General features: G+C 43.6%; 1 protein-coding gene across 1 annotated transcript; it reads left to right on the forward strand.

Annotated features, from left to right (window-relative positions):
* The first annotated feature begins 13,452 nt into the window (after positions 1-13,452).
* On the forward strand, positions 13,453-15,576 carry LOC105047758 (protein SLENDER RICE1-LIKE 1). Its single transcript, XM_010926824.4, has one exon. The coding sequence runs from the start codon at positions 13,761-13,763 to the stop codon at positions 15,510-15,512; it is 1,752 nt and encodes a 583-aa protein (XP_010925126.1). The 5' UTR covers positions 13,453-13,760; the 3' UTR covers positions 15,513-15,576.
* The last annotated feature ends 440 nt before the right edge of the window (positions 15,577-16,016 follow it).

A 16,016-nucleotide genomic window follows, 5' to 3' on the forward strand; every position in this document is an offset into this window, starting at 1 on the left:
ACAAAAACTCTCCTTTAGAAGGTTGGGAAGGGAAGGAGCGGAATAGCCAAGGAGCTTCCGGGCGGCTTGAAGGTCGTCCTCCCCCAGGCTGGGAGCCCGACGGACAGAGTCTCTCAAAGAGCCCAAGGGGGCAAGCCCAGCCTCAAAGTCGGCAGTGGACGAAGAGATACTTCCCCTTCCAGTTGTGGATTGAAGAGGGAGCACCTTTCAGCAACCCCTTCTTGCCAAGCTGGGGAGAAATACCACCAATCTTTTGCCGAGGGATGACGCTTGAAGGTGTAGAAATGCCTAAACAAAAGAGGGATGGCTGAACTTCGACTACGTGGCAAAGGGAGAGAAACCCTATCAAAACCTAAAGGAATTCGGCCCACTGAAGCTAAAGAAATATCTAAGAAATGGAAGAGGGCGACAACGAAAGGCAAAGCGGAAGCTGGAGTCCGGCACGGAAGGCCTCCTGATACAGGCAGAAGCGGCCAGGCGGGGGGGGGTGCTACCCGGTCAGCGGGACCGGAGAGCTCCAGATCATACTTGGAGGAACTCCATACTGAACCCTTATCAGTAGGAGTTCATCCGAAGTCAGAAATAGGGAATGCACCCGACGTAAAAACTGGATGAAGCCCAGCCCCAGATGAGGGTTCGTCTACAGTGTGGGGGTCCTGGGGGGCTGAGGCGGACGAACTCCCAGAACTCTAGAGCGGAGGTGCCGGAAGACATTTCAAATGAAGACCCTAAAAATCTCGGAGAAATCAAGCGGAACAAGAGGCGAAAGGTTTGCGGGGAACCAAACCAAAGGAGGGCGACAGGAGAAAGATGGAGGAAAAGGGGCACCCGAATGGCAAGAAGGGGAACAAAGTTCTGGGACTAACCTAAGTCGCTCCGAAGGATGCAGAAGGTGCGAGGATAGGGATGACTCGAAGGACGCCTAGGGCTAAGGTAGACGCCAAGGAGGGTCAGGGCTCTCGAAGAAAAGGCGGACACCGATAGAACTTTCAGATGGAATAGGGCCCCTAAAGGCAGAAGGACGGGTTTAAATAGACCCTGGGATCCGGTGCCATAATGATCGCGAATCCCCCAGGCCGACCCGCGCTCACCACGTGTCTCACTCACCGCGGCAGGTGGCTAAAAGCGACTGACAGCTGACAGAGCCATTACTGCACCGTACCTGGACAACGTACCAGCGGAATTTTGAAAGGTCCCTTCGAATCGTCCGATCCAAAAAGACTCCAGCACGCACGTATTTAATGCCAAAATATCTGAGAGCGATCGTGCATAGGATTCAAGGGGACAACTTCGGCTGCAAAAATTTCTCTGTACTTCCTTCATTCGAAATTCGAACTTGGAAGTAGGGAGACTGGTATTGGGTATAAAATATCCCCCGACCGAAGTTAGTGACAGGAGTGACCCCCGGGGATCCAACCGACTTCTGACCTCCGACGATGTCTCTTCAAACCTCCTGGGCGGCCGAGCCTCCGCAACACTCTCAAGTTTTGCTGACGGATAAGCCCCCACCAGCGTCGACAGGATTCTTCGCAACGGACGGACTCCATCCAAATTTCCACGATGATCGACCATCTTCTAGACTTTGCCCGGACTCCTACGGGAGTCGGACCTCATCCCCGACTCCGGCTGCAGGCAGACTTCGTCCGGACTCCTACGGGAGCCGGACTCCGCCCATGACTCCAATTGCAGGTAAACTTCGTCCGGACTCCTACGGGAGCCGGACTTCGCCCCCAACTCCAATTGCAGGTAGACCTCGTCCGGACTCCTACGGGAGCCGGACCTCATCCCCGACTTCGGCTGCAGGCAGACTTCGTCCGGACTCCTACGGGAGCCGGACTCCACCCACGACTCCAATTGCAGGGAGTCGGACCTCGTCCCTGACTCCGGCTGCAGGCTGACTTCGTCCGGACTCCTACGGGAGCCGGACTCCGCCCACGACTCCAATTGCAGGTAAACTTCGTCCGGACTCCTACGGGAGCCAGACTCCGCCCCCAACTTCAATTGCAGGTAGAATCTGCCGGGACTCCTACGGGAGCCGGACTCGTCCCGACTCCGGCTGCAAGTAGACTTCATCCGGACTCCTACGGGAGCCAGACTTTGCCCCCCACTCCAATTGTAGGTAAACTTCATCCGGACTCCTACGGAAGCCGGACTTCGCCCCCCACTCCGGCTGCAGGCAGACTTCATCCGACTTCTACGGGAGTCGGACTCCGTCCACGACTCCAATTGTAGGGAGCCGGACCTCGTCCCCGACTCTGGCTGCATGCAGTCTTCGTCCGGACTCCTACGGGAGCCAGACTCCACCCACGACTCCAATTGCAGGTAAACTTCGTCCGGACTCCTACGGGAGCCGGACTTCATCTCCGACTCCCGCTGCAAGTAGACTTCGTCCGGACTCATATGGGAGTCAGACTCCGCCCACGACTTCAATCACAGGTAGGCTTCGTCCGGACTCCTACGGGAGCCAGACTTCGCCCCCCGACTTCAATTACAGGTAGACTTCGTCCGGACTCCTACGAGAGCCGGACTTCATCCCCGACTTCGACTACAGGAAGACTTCGTCCGGACTCCTACGGGAGTCGGACTACGAGCTCCTATTGCAAGCGACCCACTCCGAGTTACCGCTGCAAACGAACTACTTCAAGTTCCTACCACGAGCAACTTTGGCCGAGACTCCTCGACAAATGATCCCCGTCCGGCTTCTACGGAGATCGGACTCCAACTGAATTTCGGTCGATAGGCTGGACCCCTGGCAGGCCGCAGTAACGGCCACGACTTGCTCCTCTTCCTGCGACGGATTCCGTGTGACTCTATCACTCCCTGGTAGGCCGCAGTAACGGCCACGACTCTGCTCTACTTCCTGCGATGGATTTGCACGGCTCCATCACTCCCTGGCAGACCACAATAATGGCCACGATCCTGCTCCACTTTCTGCGGCAGATACCGGCGGATCCTCCATCCTCTGGCAAGTCACGACAACGGACGCCGCTCCACTCCCTGCAACAGACTCCACGTGGCATGTCCGGTGATAGCCACGATTTCACTCCACTACTCTTCACAACAAACTCCTCCTGACCCCGGGCAGCCCACTGCCAGATGGTTAAAAATATCACTATCAGTCTGTTGCCCCCTTCACCTATGAAAGGGGGACCCCAGATACATTATTCTCTAAGCTCTATTTTCTATTCCAAAACTCTGCTAAAATTTTCGTTCGAACACTCCATTCTTGTTGTGGCAGAGAACTGACTTGAGCGTCGGAGGGTCTTGCCGGAGCAATCCCACCTCCGGTTTAGACTTCTTTTGCAGGTCCCGGCGGCGACCGCGACTCCCTCGACTCCAGCTTCTCCGACGCAGGTGATTTTTGCACCAACAATACCTATTTCTTGATCATCTTTATATCGGTAAATAGCTGATGGGCATAAAATAAAATAAACTAAATTTATTATGAAATTCAATATGATGACTTTATACATAGTGTCCAATATATATCATAAAATATGTTATATCCATATGATCCACATGATCCCTCAAAATCTCAAAAATGAGTTATTTAGTCAGCAGATTTATAAATATTATTAACTCTATATAATATATTCCACAGACACTGTATCCTTTATTCTCTCATGAAAAGTCAAGTATTTAACACCAATATACTTGTTGGTACTTGCACTCTTGTACTATAAAAAAATCTTATTATAGAATTATTATCATAGTATATCTTTATCGGTCTACTTAATAGAGTCAATAACTTAAGTTCTGTAATAAAATTTAATAACTGTATAGTTTGTGAGGAAGTCTTGTATAAGCTACGTACTCTACTTTCACCGTAGATGTAGTGAACAAGACCTTATTGCACACTCATCCATGATATAGCATCTTCTGCAAGTAGAAAGATATATCCGATAATAAATTTTTACTATCGATGCATCTAACAAAGTTTAAATCCTAATAGCCTATTACTTCATGATAATCAGACCAACTGTATGTAAGCATGTAAACTTTTATACATTACAGATAATGTATGATTTTCATTACAATTTTCTAATGCTCCATTCTTGGATCACGTTGATAAGTCCAAATATTGATACACCAAAATAATATCTAGATGCATACAAATATGGGCATATATTAAATTTCCAACAACAGATGTATAGATTATGATTTTATTTTATTTTTTTTATCTTAATTCTTGAATATGGAACTTTATTAAATTTATCACCCTTTACTATATGAGTACATCCTAAAGAATAATTTTTTATCTTAAATTTAGTATTATAGATGTAAGCTAGATACTCCAAGTAACTCTAAGGACCTATTTGTGTGAATCTTAATATCAATGACATAAACAACTTCATCTATATCTTTCATCTCAAAATTTAGTGATAGAAATCATTTGATTTCCTTAAGTAGACTAGAAATACTAGTAGCAAGCAGAATATTATCTATATAATATCAAAATTATGAACTTACTCTCATTGACCTTCAGATATATACATTAATATATTTTTTTTAATCTAAAAAAATAATTATCCCATTAAATTTAATATATCACTGTATAGAGGTCTGTTTAAGTCCATGATCGGATTTCTTTAATTTGCAAACCATGTGCTTTTATCCACTGATCATAAAATCCTCAAGTGTAGACCTTTTCCTCTAGATTGTCATTGAGGAAGGCCATTTTTACATCCATCCAATATAGTTTTAAGTCAAAAATGAGCTACTAAGACTATACAATCATAAAATAGATCTTTTTAAATCAATGCCTTTCTTTTGTGTGAACTCTTTTACTATAAGCCCGATTTTACACCATTTGACCTTTCTATTGGGATTCCTTTTGGTCATATAGATCTATTTGCAACCTATTGATCGCACCTTCAGATAGGTCAACTTATTTTCAGACATAGTTGTTATCTATAGAGCTTAATACTTTTTTTTAATGGAATCTAACTATTATAAAGAGTCCTCACCTTTCATAGATTGTAAGAATGTCTCAAGATCATATTTTTTTTTCTATAATAGTCATATATACTACATAATCTAGAGGTATAGTAGATATTCTTATTCTAATAGATCTCCAAAAAGTTGTCCCTTGATCTGTTTGTGGCCGTGGTTAGACAGTTGCTTCTTTGATAATATAATCCTTATGGAGTGAAACTTGATAAAGTAATGGTCCCTTCTGAATATAATCCTATCTTTCTTTAAAGATAATATCTCGAGATTTTTCACTCCCACAAACATGTCATCCTCTAGAATCTAGCTTTATTTTTTACTATCTATAGTGTACGAGATGAATAATAGAATCTATACTCTTTTGACCTCTTTGGATAACCAATGAAAATCACTAGTCATTCTTTAGATCAAATTCTTTAGATCAAAAACTTTTTCTTATGGATTATAAACCTTGACTTTAGTTGGACAAACCTATATACACATATATCTCAAACTAGATTTTTTATTAGTTTATAACTTATAAGAAGTCTTTTGAACTATCTTAGTAGAGACCTTATATATAAAATATATACATAGCTGTCTTTACAGTCTCACTCCACAAGTAATTAGATAGAATAGAATAACTTATCATAGTCCAAACCATTTCTTTAAGTATTCAATTTTTTTTTCAGCTATATCATTTTGATCTAATGTGTTTTAACATTATATACTAGAATACAATGCCAGTTCCTCTAGAAATTTCACTAATGGTACTGACCTTTATTCTATCTCTATTTATCTATCATAGTACTTACCACCTCTTTCTGATTAGACTACTTTAATCATTTTTTTAATTTTATCTCTATCTTTATTTTAAATTTCTTAAAGGCATCAAAATATCAGCCTTATCATACAGAAGGTATAGATACATATCGAGAATAGTCATTAATGAGTGTGATAAAATACTGATTAAATATGTCAAAAGATTTGCATAAAATAGTGTGAATAATTTTCAAAATTTTTTACTTATCTTGGTACCCTTTTTTAAATGTGTATGACTACTTTGTCTTTATAATTATGCAGTCAACACATGTAAGTTTGATGATCCTAAAATTCTATCCTTCACTATCTTTTTACTCTTTCTTTCAGATGTATGCCCCAATCTCCAATGCCAATGCTACAACTTAGAAGAGTTTTTTTTATAAAAAAATATGAAAATAACTCCAGAATCTAAGACTATCCTATATCATCTAACGATCTTAATAAGTAAACGTACATGATTTCTAATAAGAATGGACCATTCACTTTCAGTTAAATACCTTCTTAATAAGAAGTCCTCAATGTTATTGGCAATGTGTATAAATGCACTAGAGTCAATGCATCAGGTGGAATTAGGAACCTTTACAAAATTAAATTCAAAACACACATATGAGTAAAAGGTATTATTCTTTTGCAATCACTTTTAATACTTGATGCAGTTTTTCTTAGGTGTCTCTTCCTTTCGTAGAAGAAGCATTTGACAACCTGATTAATAGCTTACGCCACAACTAATGCTTTCTTCTTCTTTTTTTTTTGGGTATACCTTTATCTTTATCTGCTTTTCCACTAGCTTGATGTAAATCAAAGTTCATGCTTCTATCTTTTTCTCTATCAATCTCTTCTACATAAATGGTTAGCAATTTATTAATTATTTAATCCTTATTGTGTGAATTATAAGAAACTTTAAAGAGATGATCATACTCTGATAAAAGAGAAGTAAGAATAAAGTGGATCAGAAAATATCTGATATGAAAACTTTAATATCAGATTATTATGTTGTAATTTTTTTCATCTCCATAATATACTCACAGATGCTAATCTTTATCTTCTCAGAGCTTATCAATTTTTGCTCCATAATATCCAAAAAAATATGTACGTTATGACATGAAGGGATGGATCCCCTAATGTACCATGTTAGATTTTCCATGGAGCAAATTGAGGTGATTGGAATACTCACATATCTCAAAAGTTCTTCCATTCTGATATACTCTCATCTATAAGTGGTGAAAATTCATCTACTCAAAATACCAGATCAAGATTAGCACATCCTAATGTGAGCACTAATCTCTCTTTCTATTCAATCCATTAAGAGAAGAAATTTTTCTATGCTACTATTAATAATTATGAAAATTAATATTACAAACAATACATGTTCATATTATTATCAAATAATGAGACTTATTAAATTTTATCTAAAGTAAATAAATTTCTTGATATTTAACTTTGACGGACAGTCAGGTGCATCATTATGTCTCTCTTTTGGGCGAGTGTCGTAACATACTAGTGGCTATACTCATTAGTGATATATCATGTCACCAATGAACCTAACAAGATATGTATATTGGGTACAAGCAAACACTATACCTTTAAGTATGAAAATATCACTCGATTCAACATACAATCATGTCATTTCATCCATATAAACATCGAATATGAAGATGCCCTTTTGAGAGCTGATCAATATTTCAGTAGTTTAAATGCACTTGTGATACTATGATAATTTATTGAATTAATTATATTTATTTAGAATTATACTTTATAGAAAAATTTTTGATTTTAAGAGTTTGTGGTCACTTTGGTGATCGTGTCGAAACAATCAAATCAAAAACCTTCAATTCCTTATAGTGTCAATAAACTTTATATGCACAACATGATAAGATATAATTATGACACTATTCAGACTTTATTGGATAAATTATATGGGTCTAGAATTAGACATTATAGAAAATTTTTGATTTTAAAAGTTTGTGGTCACTTTGGTGTTCGCACTGAATTAATCAAATAATTTTTTTTTAATTTTTATAAATAGTATCAGTAAATTTTAGATACTAAACATGGCATGAATCCATAATAAAGAATATGATAATAGGCCTTCAATATTTTATTTGCATATAAGTAAATTAAATAGCATATAAAAATATGAAAAGTGCAACTTATAGACTTTTATGCAATACAACTAGATGACATGAACTATATCATAATTATTGGAGGATCTTTATATAATAAACTTTATCACATGGACTAAATAATAATCCAGGGGTTTCTATGTAATAAACTCTATATAAGGATTAAAATGTAATTTTCAACCTTTATGAAATTTGAGAATCTTTATATAATAAATACTTTATCAGGGGCTAAATTGAAAAATACCCTTAGACCAAATCAACTCCACTCAATTTGGTCTGGTTCAACTTGATTTAGTCTTAAGGGACTAGTGGGTTTGTATCTAATGGATCCAGGTCAAAAATTGAAAGTTGATACCTGGTGTACATCATAACTTGAAATGTTTAGGGACACAACTACAAGATCGTCATGTGGACATTTTATTCCCTTCAGATCGGCTTTGGAGAAAGTGATTTCGTTGCCAACCTTTCTCTTCCTTGGCTCTTTTTCTTTAGTTTGTCTTGGTCTGAAGGTATCATGGCCAAGCTGCCCTTTAGAGATGGTACGAATCTTATTCGCTATTGGTTGATTTTTGTGGGGGTCTTCTTATCGTGGAGGGTCACTTAAGAGTGGCAATTGGGTTGGATCAGATTATATATGGGTCGGATCAATATGGATCGGGTCAGAAAATCTTCAACCCAAATCTAACCTATTTATTAAATGGGCCAAAAATTCAAATCTGATTCAAATCTATTTATTAAACAAATAATCCGATCCGATCTGTTTAATCTATTTATTAAATAGATTAAATTAGATTAAATGAATTAAATAGGTTAAACAGATTAAATGGATTAAATATGTCAGATTAAATAGATCAAAAATAGATTAAGTAAGTTTTAAACAAGTTACACAGGTCTTAAACGGATTAAACAGATCGGATTAAATGGGTTAGAAATAGATTAAATAAGTTTTAAATAGAATAAACAGATTAAATAGATTAAACAGATTAAATAGATTATCTGACTTAATCCGATCTGAATATTGAATGAGTTAAACTGATCAGATACCTAAAATTCAAATTCGATCTAAATATTAAATCGATTAAATGGATTGACCTATTTATAATTCAAACCTATTTAGCCTAAACCTAAATCTGTTTATGACGGATCGAACACGGATCAGATTGGCGGATCGAGTCATATTTTGCCAGCCTTAGGGTCACCCCATGGGTTCTCTTGGATTCGCCGTTCATCAATATAGTGCCAAGACGTCTCCATCGGATGAGTGCTTCTATCTCTTCTCTGAGCTACCAGCATTCCTCCATATCATGTTCGTGGTCTCGATGGTACCTATAATATTTTCTTGAATTTCTCACTCGTGTCGGAGCGGACATCCTTCTCGACCGAAGGAGCTCTTTTTCGCATTTTATCTCCATCAGTATCTGAGCTCGGAAGTTGTTCAATGAAGTGAAGTAGTGAAACTTCTGTGGAGGGGTTCTAGATCGGCATTGCCCCATGGGAGACCTAGCTCGATTTTCCTGAGGTGGAGTCTGAGAGTGATGGATCTATTGCTCAATGCATCAATGCTGCACTCATTGATAATCTTTCTTCTATCCTGTCAGTGTTCGACTGTGATCCACCATCGAGGTTCTCCCCTTGCTGTTCCCAGGCTTTCTCTGTCTGAGCATACCTCTTCGTCCGCTCTAACATTTCAGTGAAGTTCTTCAGATATTTTTTATTAAGCAAGAAGAGAAGGATATTTTGGAGAAGTCCGACCTTTGATGCGGTCATGGCCACAGATTGGTCCAAGTTTCGCACTTTCAAGATCGCAGCATTGAAGCGGTTGATATAGTCTTGGAGTGGCTCATTCTCTCACTGCTTTATGCTAACCAAGAAGTCTGAGTTGCGATGCTACCGACGACTGCTGACAAAGTGTGCGATAAACATTCGGCTAAGCTAGTAAAAAGAGTCCACGGTGTTTGATTACAGGCTTGAATACCAGTGGTGGGCGGCCTTCCTCAAGGTCGAAGGAAAAGCTCGAGAGAAGATTACGTCAGTTGCTCCTTGGGGGAGCATGAAGACTTTAAAATTTTTCAAGTGGTCTATCGGATCGACAGTTTCGTCGTATGGTTCCAACAGCAATATTTTGAATCGGGGCGGTAACAGTTTGCTCATGATCTTTTGGGTAAATGGTGGATTCGTGTTGAAACTCAGATTAGCATCTTACTATTGTGGCACCTGTAATGTGTCAATCCATTGTTGTATCTTTCGGAGCTTCCTCTCCAGATCGTCCTCTCGAGTTGGACGGCGACGAGGAGAAAAATGATCCGACGTCGAATCCCCTCTTGAAATTGGGGTGGGAGATCGTCTATGCTTTTGTCGAACTAGGCTATCAGATCAGCTAAGACGATTGGCATCTGCCCTTGGACTACGAAGAGGTCGGTCAGCCAACCTTCCTCTAGTTGGTTGCAGAATTTTTGGAGTAGGATGAGGCTCGGTGTTTTGCTGCATCCTCCTCACCACGGCCGAAAGAGCTTGCACCTATTGGACGAAGCTGTTGTACTGGTTTTGGAAGACCACCGGCACTACTAGTGGGGGATTTTCTTGAGTCAGTGGTGGTGGTGCATTCTCCGATGGGGTGTTGTTGGCCTCTCTACCATTAGAACAGTGGAATGCATTCGATGCACCTCTTCATATCTTTATGGTAATCTACGGCGAACTCTCTCTTCTTAGAATAAGACCCCGAAGTTAGTTGGAGGGTCCTTCCTCTTGCGTCGAATATTGCGCCTGATCTCCGCACTTGAGGTCAGACAGCTGAGGTGAAGGTGGTCGAGATACTGCTACTGTTGGAGCTCCATCCGAGAACTTGCAAAAAGTTCTCACCAGAGTGTTCTCTGATGAACTCTTCGATGCTCAAGTCAGGAGATGGAGAACAATGAGAAGAAGAGAGTGGAAGTGGAGAACTTACTTTGAGAATCTTTATACTTGTTTATTTATAAAAAATAGTTGGAGTCATACACGTTTCGGAGTCTTGATTGCATTCCGAATTTTGCATATAGATTAGATTGAAGAGAGTTTTATTCTTTTTGGGAGAGATTCGATTGTGCAAGAATCCTTTTTTTATCTAGATTTTCTCAATTTGATAGAGAGACGGATTTTGTCAATAAAAATTTGAAGACCGCAGCCCGATCATTGGCGAGCTTAAAAAGCTTGTCCAGATCTGAGGTGAGCACCTAGATGATAAACCAAGGATCAAGCTACTGCTTCCAATCTGACATGAATGCCGGGCTATCTTTAACTTGAAAATATCATATCGGGTCCTTCTTGAGGAGATTGGTAGGTCGGAGGACGGTTCTACCCACGGCCGAGATGGAGATCCACAACAAGCACGTCTTTTAATCCTCCATTATGTTGCCTTCTCAGGTAATCAGATAAGCTCTCATATTTATGTCTGATTTTGAAGCAGCCCATTCGACATCCCCCATCTCCCACCCTCAGGAGTTCTTAAAATAAACTTCAATGCGTTGTTTATGATTCGAAGGCGGCAGCTGGATTTTTAATTCATGATTCCATTGGAAATCTTTGAGTAGCTGGGGGCAAACTCTCTCAATCATCTGCGCCTTATGCTAAATTGGTGGCTGCATGGCTTGGACTTTTTTATCCTTTTTTAACTCTTCATACACATGATATCTGGTTGGAAGGGGATTCAGCCATTGTCATCAATTGATTCATTCTTCTTATTGCAGGCATCAAAACTTATGAAGCTATTGGGATATTTTTACTTGGAAGACTAGCTATCATACTTTTCAGGCTACTCACATACAAAGAAGCAAATCAAGCTGAGGATTTCTTGACAAACAAAGCTCTACAAGACGATTTCATTCTCTTTCCAATTGACCAAGTCCCAGCTCAATTAAGGCTCTTTTTGTTGGCTGATTTAGCTGGTGCCAGCTTCTTTCGCAAATGCAGAACTCAAAAATGACATCAGCTCCAAGAAATCAAAACCCTTCTCTATCATGTTTTCAAATCAGGCCACTCCCTGGGCTTCTATTTTCCTCAGGCTTATTGTACCTCAAGCTTGTGGTCATTTCTACGTTGCCGCTTAGAACTGGTCGCTTTAAAAATCCTCCCTCCTTCACAGACATGGGTCTTCTGCAGGTTGACTACAGATTCTGCAAAACTGATGCTGCAGTTAAATTCACCTTATTATGGCCTTGTTGTATATATGTCTGATGCTTGCATGGACCTGGTCTTCTCTCTTATTGCGTACTGGAGAGCATCCTCTTCGAAACGCTCAAATTTTTAACTATTCTATGACACTCCGCAGCTGTAGTATGCAGTTTCTGTGTTGGGCACCTACCGTTTCCAGTGAGATTTCCAAGGCTACAAAATTGTTTCCACGGAGGCTCTTTTTTTTTTTTTTTTTTTTTTTGTTGACTACACTTCTGCGGCTTGGGCTCTACCCATGTTATCCTTTGCGCTCTCCCGTCCAGGTAGCGACCTATAACTTCCCAGTTATAGCAACTATTTTGAGTTCCCATCAACTACACCCTGTTCATGTTATGTTTCATCTGAACGTTACTCTGTATTGTTATTTTATTGTAAATTTCTTCTAGGTACAACTATCCTGCTGTTATGTAAACTTATTCTATATCCAATATAGCCTCGTCCCACTTTATTACCCAAAAAAAAAAAAAAAAAGGTGGTTCATATCAAAAGGTTGACAGAGTTTCCATCAAAGAGTGAGAAAGAAAAAAAGGAGAAGGGGTTCGGGGGTGGTTGACATGGACCACAGAATTCTTGGCTATGGGACCCTTTTGGCGACTGGGTTCCCATCCAGAGCCCATTACCGCAACCGCTCGACACGAAACTCCGTCAATTTTATCCGTCCAAATTTACCAAAAAAAAAAAAAATCTTATACGTCCATCCCACGGAACGCCTACTTGGTTCCGCCGGTCGTCTGCGATCCAACAAAAGTAATCCACCGATTAGCCGTCCACGTCTCGATTGGACGGCTGTGATTGAGACCCGCCTCCTGAGAGCGACTCCTGCCCTGCTCCACCACCGGATCGTTTCGCCTGCTTTTCGGCGTTTCGTCGTGGAGAAGAACCTTTTCATGCACCCGAAAGTACACCCCTTCTGATAAATTCCTAATAGCCAACCATGTAGGGCCCACGTGGCACCATACGGATGCAAGTTGGGCGCGGGAGGGAGAGTGTATTTGGGGTTTAAAAGTTACGGAAGTTCTACGTCCACAATAAGAGGAGCCCATGTTTGTACCTCCCCATTAAAAACAATGGGGGCCCACGGATAGGAGAACATGGAGAAATTATTGCCTGGACCTGTCCAACGAGACCAGCGCACATCTGGAAGCCATGCACGGTGGATAACGCGCAATCGAAACTTCGTGAAATGCAAGGGTTGATGTGGCGTGTTATCCACCGTGGGATCTGGGAGGTCTATCTAGGGCACCCCTAGACAATAATTTTTAGAGGACATGAGGGATTGGAAGCCGTTGATGGGGTGACGACTGGCTAGTATTTTTCTCTTCAGGTTCTTATGCTCGCATCCTTCCTGCTCGACTGAAAGAAGAAAGAAAACCTTCGTACCTTCTTGCTCGCGAGAATTTTCAGGAGGGGATGAGCAACCAAACAACCACTAAATTCTAATTCACCGTGAGAAAGAAAAGAGGCACCCAAAATCTCAAACCGGTGCTTCCGACTCTCTGCACCTCGACGACAGAACCCGCCACGTGTACATGTCCCACGTGCTGACGTCACTCTATCTGTCTATCTGTTTCTGAAAATAAGACGGAGAGGGATGGAGGGAGCGAGAGGAGGATCTCCAGCATCCTTCGCTTTCTCTTTCTCTGGTCTCAGCCGGAGCGCGCGTGCAGGGAGAGTGAGGAGATGGGACCGTACCCGTTCGGATCGGGCACGGCTGCGAGCGGGTGGGCGGCCGCCGACTCGGGCCCGCAGTGCTCCGCCTCGGAGATCGACGGCCTCCTCGCTGGCGCCGGCTACCGCGTCCGGTCATCGGATCTGCTTCACGTCGCGCATAGCCTGGAGCGGCTCGAGTCGGCCATCGGGGGAGGCCCCGCCGACCACCTCGCCTCCGCCGAGGCCGTCCGTTACAACCCGTCCGACCTTACCACCTGGGTCAACTCCATCCTTTCCGAGCTCTCCTCTTCCCTTCCGCCGCTGCGGCCACCTCCCGCCGCCCCGGTCGCGGGGACGTGGCCGGATCTCACGTGCTTTTCCCTCCCTTATCCGCAGTATCAGACGGCCGTCATCGCCGCTACCCGGCAGCGAGAGGAGGAGGAGGGCTCCGCTATCCGTTTAGTTCACCTCCTCGTGACCTGCGCCGACGCTGTCCAGCGCGGCGACTCTGGCCTGGCTGGTAACATCATCGAGGAGATGCGGGTCGTGCTCACACGCGTGAACACCGGCTTCGGGATTGGGAAGGTCGCCGGGTACTTTGTCGACGCCCTCTGTCGGCGGATCTATTCGCCCTGCTCCTCCTCCTCCTCCGCCTCCGTCGCCGGATCGGCGGCGGATCAAGAGATTCTCTACCATCACTTCTATGAGGTCTCCCCCTACCTCAAGTTCGCCCACTTCATGGCTAATCAGGCAATCTTGGAGGCATTCGACGGGTACGACCGCGTCCACGTCATCGATTTCAATCTGATGGACGGCCTCCAGTGGCCGGCGCTGATCCAGGCGCTGGCTCTCCGCGCCGGTGGGCCCCCCTTCCTCCGTCTCACCGGGATCGGGCCACCCTCCCCAGACGGCCGGGACGCGCTCCGCGAGGTCGGCCTCCGCCTGGCCGAGCTCGCCCTCTCCGTCCGGGTCCGATTCGCCTTCCGCGGGGTCGCCGCGTCCCGGATAGACGACGTGCGGCCGTGGATGCTCCAGGTCGTCCCCGGCGAGGCCGTGGCCGTCAACTCGGTCCTGCAGCTCCACCGCCTCCTTGGCGACCCAGGCGATGATGCCGCGGCGCCGATCGACTCGGTGCTGGGCTGGATCGTGCGGATCCAGCCCAAGATCGTGACGGTGGTGGAGCAGGAAGCGGACCACAACAGGCCGTCCTTCCTGGACCGGTTCACGGAGGCGCTCTTCTACTACTCCACCATGTTCGACTCTCTGGAGGCCGGTGGAGGTGCCACCCAGAAGCAGCAGCAGGCGGTGGCGGAGGTGTACCTCCAACGGGAGGTCTGCAACATCGTGTGCTGCGAGGGGGCGGCCCGGGTGGAGCGCCATGAACCGCTGGTGCGATGGCGGGCACGGCTGGGCCGGGCCGGTCTCAGGGCGGTCCACCTCGGGTCCAACGCTTTCAAGCAGGCCAGCATGCTGCTGACCCTCTTCTCCGGCGAGGGCTACTGCGTCGAAGAGGTAGACGGCTGCTTGACGCTCGGGTGGCACAGCCGTCCCCTCATCTCCGCCTCCGCTTGGCGGGCTGACGCTGACGTGGCGCCACTGCCGGATAGCCAACTCTTCAACCCTGGCATTGCCGCTACTATTAACAGTACTAGTATCAGCGGCAACGACAATAATAATACTAATAATTTTCAGTCGATGCATCACGGCAGCGGCAACGGTAACGCTGCCGCTAATAATCAGCAAAATAATGCTACCTGTGACGGTGGCGTAATTGGGTTGTAAAATATCTTCATTTTCTTTTCTTATCATTAATTAATTCCAAAATCATGCTCGCCACTCCTCTTTATTTTTTTTTCCCCTGGTAGCTTTCTGTCATACTGTACCCCTTTGCATATACGCACCGGACCGGGCAAAAAGCGATTCTACGCAACTCTAAATTACTCAACCCTGCCGATCCTCAATCCCAAACTAGTTGGGGTCGACCATATGAATTTTTTTCCTCCATCAAGATCCATCCTATTTAGAGCCATACTTTCCAATTGATTTGTCGAAATTTCACGTTCTTTGTCAAATTCTTTTCGATCTACGTCTACCTCTACTCTGTTTCATTTTCAGTGTATCTACCCATCTAAATAAAAATAAAGAAAATGATAATATTAAGATGATCATTTTATCGTTTGGATCTGGTTTAGTCTCTTCCAATCTCTGTGCCATGTGGCTGGAGTGTTTCTCCCATCTCTGGTCCATTCACATAGTGCATCCCATGATCCTCAGTTCCTACCCCAT

Source organism: Elaeis guineensis, chromosome 6 (assembly GCF_000442705.2).
Source record: "Elaeis guineensis isolate ETL-2024a chromosome 6, EG11, whole genome shotgun sequence".
NCBI lineage: Eukaryota > Viridiplantae > Streptophyta > Magnoliopsida > Arecales > Arecaceae > Elaeis > Elaeis guineensis.